General features: G+C 60.9%; 1 protein-coding gene across 30 annotated transcripts in view; it reads right to left on the bottom strand.

The window, feature by feature from the left end:
• The window catches only part of NRXN2 (neurexin 2), a 96,103-nt gene that overhangs the window by 26,842 nt on the left and 61,119 nt on the right, over positions 1-8,142 (bottom strand). For all 30 annotated transcript variants that reach the window (XM_029957535.1, XM_029957558.1, XM_029957549.1 and 27 more), the window contains one exon: positions 950-1,131. In XM_029957535.1, coding sequence (XP_029813395.1) covers positions 950-1,131 — 182 coding nt within the window. The remainder of the gene's footprint in view (positions 1-949; positions 1,132-8,142) is intronic.

Here is an 8,142-nt window from a genome sequence, read left to right as displayed (position 1 = left end):
TGGTGTGGCAGGTAGGATGGGGCAGGGGTGTGATGTGACAGATAGGATGGGGCAGGGGGGTGGTGTGGCAGGTAGGATGGGGCAGGGGGGTGGTGTGGCAGGTAGATGGATGGGGGAGTATGGCGATGGGGCAGACAGGGAGGCAGGGAGGCTGGGGGGTATAGTGGGTATGGCGGGTAGGGTAGGTAGCACGTATGGTGGGCCGGGAGGTAGGGCTGCTAGTGGGGTATGGCAGGTAGAGGGTGTGTTACAAGAATGGTGGATATGGCAGGTTGGCGGGTAGGTAGGGGTATGATGTTAGCAGCGGAGGGCTGGAGGGCAGACTGGCAGGTTTGGTGGGAGGCCCAGAGCGGGAGGCACTCGGAAGAGGTATGTGTTAAGGAAGGAATCCCAGCAAAAAAGAAAGGCAGAGCCAATGGGACAGGAGGCCAGAGGCTGCAGGGGAGGCAGGTACAGGGGCTGCTGGGAGGGCAAAGGTCATGGGAACAGAGGTTCCGGGCAGAGCACAGGCCGCAGCAGGACCGCAGGTGAGGTGCGGAAGCCAGCGCGGGTGGCTCTGGGGCAGGGCAGCATGAAGAGGCCGGGCAAGAACAGGTACAGGACCCGGTGGGCCGCACTGGGGGCCCAGCGGTGAGCAGGCAGCGGCCCAGGGAAGTTGCAATGTGGGGACGTTTCACGGGCTGCAGGAGAATGGCCCAGAAGGCTCACGAAGGCCTCTCTGTTGCGGAAGGTCAGTGGACACAAAGTCAGGGAGCAGGGAGCTGGGGAGCATCAGATCAGTGAGGGCGGCCCTGGGAGTGAACACACAGGAAGGGGCTGGGTCTCAGGGGCAGAAGCATGGACAGGAACCTCCAGGAATGGGGAAGATTCGAGGTGCTGATCCCAGGGCAGTGAGGGGACTGAGTGGATGGGGGCAGAAAGACTGGGGGGCAGGGGCCAGGATCCTTACAATGTGCAGCTGCAGGTAATCCCCGAGGCCGGAGGCGCTGTCCACGCGCACCAGCACAGCGCTGCGCTGGTGTGTGCTGAAGCCCACGGCCAGGCGGTCCATCCTCGTGCTGGGCCGGTCATTGGGCGGCCACGTGTAGGTGATGAGCGCTCCCCCCTTCCCAAAGATGTACGTGGTCCCGGCTGCAGAGAAAAAGGAGAAAGGGAGAGAAGACTTTAGGAGAGAGGAGAATCAGCAGGTCCTCGGGGCTGCAACCCGAGCGCGGGGACGCCAGGCCCTGCTGTCCCAGGGAACAGTTGGCGGGCGGGTGCCCGGCGGAGAGCCTGTGCACGCGCACAGACAGATGTAGCTGCTTCATCAAAAATTCTAGCTGTAATTACTGCAAAACAGAGAGGCGAGAGAGAGCAAGAGAGACAGACAGACAGAGCGAGAGCCCAGAAGAGGCTGCAAGGGGACCAAGAAGCGGACTGAGGGCAGGCAGGACCCGGGGGACCTGGGCCCAACCGGCTCAACTTCTCCCAGGGCTGGCAGAGGTGACAGATTGGAGGTGTGTGCTTCTGTGGGGCCATGCTGAGCAGGCACAGAGGCAGAAGGAGGCCCAGGCGATGGCGAGAGGCGCAGGGGCTGTGCTGGGCTCTGACTCATAGCCTACCGACAGGCACCATTCCAAGCCTGCCCCCACCCCCCCAAGCCCCTAGAAATCCTGCTCCCAGTTTGCCCAGGGCTCCTTGCTTTCGCTCCACATTAGGGGGGGCTGCCTGGGTCCCAAAGGCGGGGGGATGCCTGGAGCCTTACCCAGCAAAGAAGAGACAGACAATGGGGGGTGGGGAGAGGGGTATGGAATAGAGACTGACAGCCAGAGGAGGAAGGAGGCAGAGACAGATGGACAGAGAGGGACAGAGAAGGGTGTAGGTGAGAGAAAGTGGGAGAACAGGAGCCAGAGATGAAGGCTCCCTCTCCCTGCCCTCCCCCACCCCACCCTCTCTCCCCTCTCAGTCTCCTCCATCCGGCTGCCGGGGGCGGGTGTGAGGTCCCTAACGATCTCAGCCCCAAAATAAACCCCATTAGTCGCCATGTTCCCTCCTGCGGCTGACTGGGCTCCCTTGGGGGGCGGGTAGGGGCAGACCATTGGCAGGGATGGGGGTTGGGGGCTGGTCACCCATTTTCCTGGAAGGGAGCCTTCTCTGGGAAGCCTAGAGGACCTCTACTCCCCAGGCCTTCAGAGAAGGAAGAGAACTATCTTGCATTCTTTAGAACATAAATGGAGCAGATGAGATTCATAAAATGCTTAATTAAATAATTAGCCACTAACGACTCCTCTCAAAGCACTTCTTGGGGGAGAGGGGTGGGGGAGGACTCATCCAGAGAGAAAAGGCAGTGGGAACTGAGGGCGTGAGCCTGAAGTAGGCTGGGGGGTGGCGGGCGGGTGGTCCTTGTGGATAGAAGTCAGGATGGGATGGAAGGCCCTGGGGTCAGGGAGTTGGGAGCCGGGGAGTCTGGCCTGAGGAAGACCTGAGGAGGGCCTGGGGCCTGGGTCCTTCCAGAAGCAAACTCGGTCAAGATGGCTGCCCAGCTGGTCACACTAAGGCCAGGCTCCTCAAGCACCTTGGGGTCTCTCACCTTAGTGTCTAGATGCCCCGCTGCAGATTGGGCAATCAGGGGGGAGTGAGCTCTACCCAGGAGGCCCCTGAAGGAGGGGGCCCCCCCGAGCGCCTTGGAGGGAGGCCCAGCTACACCATCTGCAGGCCCAGGGAGGAGCCGGAGCAGAGGGAAGGCCGCCGCCCGGCTCCCAGAGAGGCCCCGAGGCCAGCGGGGCGTGGGGGGGGGGGGGCAGGAACTCCTCCAGAGCACTGGTCGCCTGTGCCCTCCAGCTCCCCAGATCTGGCCTGAGAGGAAATGATCCTCACGCCCAGGGCAGAGCAAGCCGGAGAGAACCACCTCGTGTCTAAAAACTGACATCCTGCCACTGTGAGTCACCTGGAAGGTGCCCTCAGCAGATGGAGGGAGCTTGGCTCTGCCCCCTCCAGGCCCAGGAATCCTTTATACTGGGGGGTAGGAGTGCCCTGGAGGCCCCTTGTGGCAAAGGCTGACCTCTCAGGATGGGGCCCCAGGATTAGGGTGGATGGCTGGCTGGGGGCAGGGTGCACAGGGAGCCACCAAGGAGGGTCACTAGTAACCGAGGAGGGGCCAGGCCCGAAGGCCCAGTGCAGGGCAGGCCTCAGCCGGCAATGGCTCTCCATTCCCAACACTGCAGCACTCTGGAAACCCGGCTGTTTCCATGGCAACCATAATACCCAGGGTCCTCCCTTCCCCCTCCACTCACAAGCTGCTAGTCCAAATTTGGGGGTGGGGAGGGCCAGGGGAGCTGAGATTGCCTACCGTCTTCCACACAGTCCCCCCCCCAACCCCGACCAGAGGCTGCTGCCTCTCCACCCCATGGGCTCCAGGGGTGCCCACCCCGTCAGATGGAGGAGGGGCTCATTGGCTCTCTTGGTCCCTCAGACCTGCCAAACCCCATTTCTGGGGGGCCTACCCCCAAACCTCCTGAGTCTAAGGGAAGGGAGGCCCGCTCTCCTCGCTTCCCCACCCCAGGACCCCAGACAGCACATCACCTTGGAGAGAACCCTGCCTGAACCCAGAGCGGGCAGGCCCCATGCCCCACAGGGCAGCGAGGCCTCAGGGATCAGAGGCCTGGCCAGCATCCCCTGGCCCCGGGGCCGCCCCGCAGACCCCGCACCTACACACGGGCGACGACACGCCCAGCCAGGCACAAAAGACCAGTATGGAGAGGCAGAGACTCCGGCAGGAGACACGAGGCAGCGGCCGGCAAACATGGCGGTAAAAGTGCACAAAGACAGGTCTTGGTGGCAGCGGAGGCAGGACTGGTCGGATGGCCGGTGTCCAGCCTCCAAGGCCAAAGGGCAACGGGCCAGGCCTCCAGGCCCCAGCCCAGGGCTGCCTTCCCCCGGGGTTCTATTACCCAGCTGTTCTGACACTGCAGCCGGTTTATTATTCGGGGCAGGCCTGTTAAAGCCTAAGGGCATTTATTACACTGTGGGGGAATCGGGTGGAGAGACATGTCTAGGACCGATGAGGCTGAATGGCTTATTGGACTGGGGCAGCAGTAATTACCCCGGGGAGACATCTCTCCCCCCAGCGGGGCGCTTCCTTCCACCCCGTAGGTAGGGGAGGATGGTGGCTAGCGAGGGGGTGGGGCTCCGCCAGGTCGCTCCCCAGCTGGACCCTGAGCCCTGGACGTAACTCCCGCCTGCCCCCCCCCCCACACTGGTCCCCCTCACCCCCTGCAAGCAGTCCTGCAAGCCCCTGGCCACCAGACTCCCCAGGAGGGGAAGACACGGGGACAAGGAGCCCAGGGCACCGCATCACATCTAGAACCTCTGAAAGGTTCCGGAAAGGGCTCCGGAGAAGAGAGAGGCCTAAGCCAAGGCCCGAGTGTTACCTCTAGGAGGCCCAGAGCCACTGCCTTTGACCTCCCCACGTAGCGAGTGAGCCACATAGTGCAGAACAGGGCAGGGGGAGCGCATGGCCCCAAAGCCAAGACAAGAGAGCCTCTGGCCAGATACCAGATGCCACAGGCCCCGGTGCCCACCACCAACAGCCCAGTGCGGGCACCTTCTGTCCACACCCAGCACAGTCTGGGCCTCCTGGATCCAGAAACTCACTGACCCAGGAAAACACTAAACGATCAAGAATCTTCTATACTGTTCCCACACACCTGCATGCTAGAAACACACACACACTCATTAATAATGGTTAGCTAACCCAGACCCAAACAATAAACTCGGCCCATGTGCAAAACCGTCATGCGGTGGTGCCCCTGTGGTTGAACCTGCACGTGCAGACCCTCCGTCCGCCAGCCTCCCCTCAACACCAGAAGCCGTGACAGAAACCTTCTGGTAGATCTAGAAACCACGAGAGGCTAAAACGTCCTACACAATCCAGAAAGGCCGGGATCCATCCCGGCTCCTTGTACATGGGCCTTCACAGCGCAGCGGGGAGCCTCCACAGGTCCGCATCCCTGGGCTCGGCGCTCTGGCCCATTTCTTGCCCCACACCGTCCAGTCCCAGACCCGAGTTAACATGCCCATGTTCAGAATCAATATAAATGCCAGCGCCCTTTATGAACCTGGGACCTGGAATCCACGGTCTCAGAACTGAGCTGGAATTGACCCCCCACCCCCATCCCTGGCTTCAGGGGAGTAGTAGAAATGGGGGGGGGGGGCACTGAAAGGCTCTGAAACCAACCAGAATCAGGGTCAAAGACCAGGAGAGTGTCACCCCTCGGGGCATTTTTAGGATCCAGGTGTACTGGTCCCTTCCCCCCACTCCCAGCCCAGAAGGCATCAGGTGCAGGGGTGTCAATGGGTGTCTGGCAGGCCGGTGGAGATATTATGCAACAGGAGGGCTTGGGGGATGGAAGGTAAATGGAGGAAAGGGTGGAGAGAAGGAGGGAAGGCAAGGAGAAATACAGGGAGTAGCCGAGAGAAAAGGATGGGGGAGTGGGTGCAGAAGGAGAGGCTCCCTCACACCAGGGGATGCTGGGGGATGTCGGGCAGAGAAGAAAGATGTCCCTTGGTCTAGAAAGCTCTCCCAAGCTGGCCTCTTCCTGTAGTCAAGCACAGGGTCCCAAGAGAAGCCTGTCCCTTCCCCTCCTCTCTTGACAAAGGTAAACAGAAGTGGGGGTCAGCCAGACGGGGCCTCCTCCCTACTTTCTGTCTGCCCTCTGACCCTCCACCTGCCTGACCAAGGCCCCCTCCCTTCCAGCTCCCACTGCCTTTCAGCTCTGTCCAGTGGCACCACCAGGCACTGGGCGGCCATTAGCCCTCTTGGGGCCCTTTGTCTCCTCCACACAGCAAGGGGGTGGCCATCTCTGAGGCAACCCCAACCCCAGCATTCCCTAGCAGTGCTCCCCCCCAACACTCTCTCCTCCATTTTTTCTCCCGGCCTCCCAGCTCCCTGCATCCTGACCCCAGCTCCTTCACTGAGCCTTCCTCTGCCACTCAGCTCCCAGGAAGGCCCCCCCTTCCAATCTGCTCCTTGCATGTCACCATTGCTTTGCCTTCCTCTCTCACCTCTGGGCCTTTGCTCCTCACCACCACAAGCATGCGGCCCTTCCCTTCCCCTGCCCCCTACATCCTGGCCTCCCTTTCTGTGTCTTGCCACTCTGCATGTCACCTGAGTGCCCAGAAGGATCATATCTTATCTGGGCCCCTTTGGGAGTAACCACTGGGCCTCTGGGGAGCCAGAGGGGACAAGGAAGAGGACGGAGGAGGGCACAGGGGCCCAAGAGCTTGTGGGGAGAAAAAGGGAGTTAGGAGCCAGAGAAGGTGTGGGCTGGGGAGGTGGGGGAAGAGGGGCCCTAGGAGCAGAGCCCTGGATGGAGAGGCCCCCAGCTTGGGGGGAAGAGAGAGGGAAGTGGTACAGAAGAGGGCGGGAAGAGGCCACTCTGGGGAGGTGGACAAGGACAGAAGAGAGGCATGAGAAAAGAGCTAAAGATGAAGTAGAACAGGGAAGAGTAGAAAAGGGAGAGAAGATGGGAAGTGACGTGGGGGCAAAGGTTGGGAAGCAAGGATGGCCGGACGTGGAGCAACGCCATGGAGGCAGAGAGCACAGCAGTGGCGGGCCATGAGGGGCACGGATGGGAAGTGAGGAAGAGAGAGTCGTGGAAGAGGAGGGAGGAACAAAAGTGGAGTTAAAAAAGAGAGGTGATCGATGGGCAGAAATGGAAAGCAATGGAAGCACAGAAATGGGAGGTGACAAGGGTGCAGAGTGAGAGCTGGTGACAGCACAGTGACGAGAGATGATGGGAGTCCAGATAAAAGGTGGTGGGAGCTTGGAGATGTCAGGACGCCATGGGAGCCAAGATGGCAGGTGATGGGGGGACAGGTGCAGGAGGCGAAGGAGGCACAGAGATGGGAGGGAGAGAGGTACATAGATGGAGGGGAGGCGGATCCCCTATGGAAAGGGATGCCAGTGCACAAGGAAGGGACGTGACGTGTGGACTAAAATGGGAAGTGAGGGGGTCTCTGGGACGGAGGTGACAGGTCAGATCTGGTCTAAGGAGGGACTGAAATGGGAAGTGTTGGGGTCTGGCATGGAAAAGAGGTGAAATGTGAGGACATGGAGGTGATGGAGAGTGCAGAGGCTGGAAACTGTGGGGTGCGGTGGCGAGAAGCGAGGGGTCACAGAGACCGGGGAGGACAGAGATGGGAGGTGGCAAGTACAGAGTTCGGAAGGAAAGGCACCCCGAGACCCTTAGGGTTGATGCTATGAAGTGATGAGGGGCCCAGGCGGGAGGTGACACAGGGCAGAAACGAGAAGTGACGGGGGTTGGACGTGGAAGTTGATGAGGTTTGAAAGGGTCGATGAAGTCGATCTTGAGATGGAAGGTTATGAGGGGCTGAGGCAAGAGGTGGGTGACAGTAAGTGGAAGGTGACAGAGGACTGGCCCAGGTGATGGGGTGACTGGGATCAGAGGGAGGTGAGGGGGAGACCGGGATGAGGGGTGGTGGGGAGATTGGGCTGGGAGATGACAGGGGCCTGGGATGGGGGGATGTAAGTTCCAAGCTATAAGGCTGCAGAGGTGAGAGCCGCTGGGGGTCAGAGGTGCAGGTAGGGCAGAGGTGCAGAGGGGTTGCAAAGGAGAGGTGGAGAAGGCCCGGAGAAGGCTGGGGCAGCGGAGGGAGCTGGCAGTTTGGGGGGTGATGGAAGGCTGGTTGGCAGGGGAAACCGGGGGGGGCTGCTGGAAGGACAGACATGAAATAGAGACAGACATGGGAGAGGTGGGTGAGGAAGAGATGGGACACGTCAGAGGCAGAGATGACAGATGGGGCAGAGGGGAGCAGAGCTGGGGGGACAAATATGAGAATCGGGGTCCAGAGATGCGGTGGGGAAGGAGGGACGGAGAGGCAGAGGTGGAGCGGAGCCAGCTGGGGAAATGGTGAGGGGCAGAGGTGGAGGAGAGGTTGAGGAAGAGGCACAAGGTAGGGGAGAGCCGGACAGAGGATGAAGGCACAGAGATGGGGAGGTGACGGGAGCGGAAACAGGAAGGGGATGACAAACCCGAGACAGGGAGAAGGAGGTGAAGGTGAGGCAAGAAATGAGTGATGAAGGCAGAGCTGAGGGCGATGAAGGGGGTGATGGAGAGGCCAGGGTGGGGCCGCCGAGCTGGG

The sequence above is a fragment of the Suricata suricatta genome, chromosome 11 (genome assembly GCF_006229205.1).
Source record: "Suricata suricatta isolate VVHF042 chromosome 11, meerkat_22Aug2017_6uvM2_HiC, whole genome shotgun sequence".
In the NCBI taxonomy this organism is placed as follows: Eukaryota; Metazoa; Chordata; class Mammalia; order Carnivora; family Herpestidae; genus Suricata; species Suricata suricatta.
This window is presented reverse-complemented; position numbering and strand designations above follow the sequence as displayed.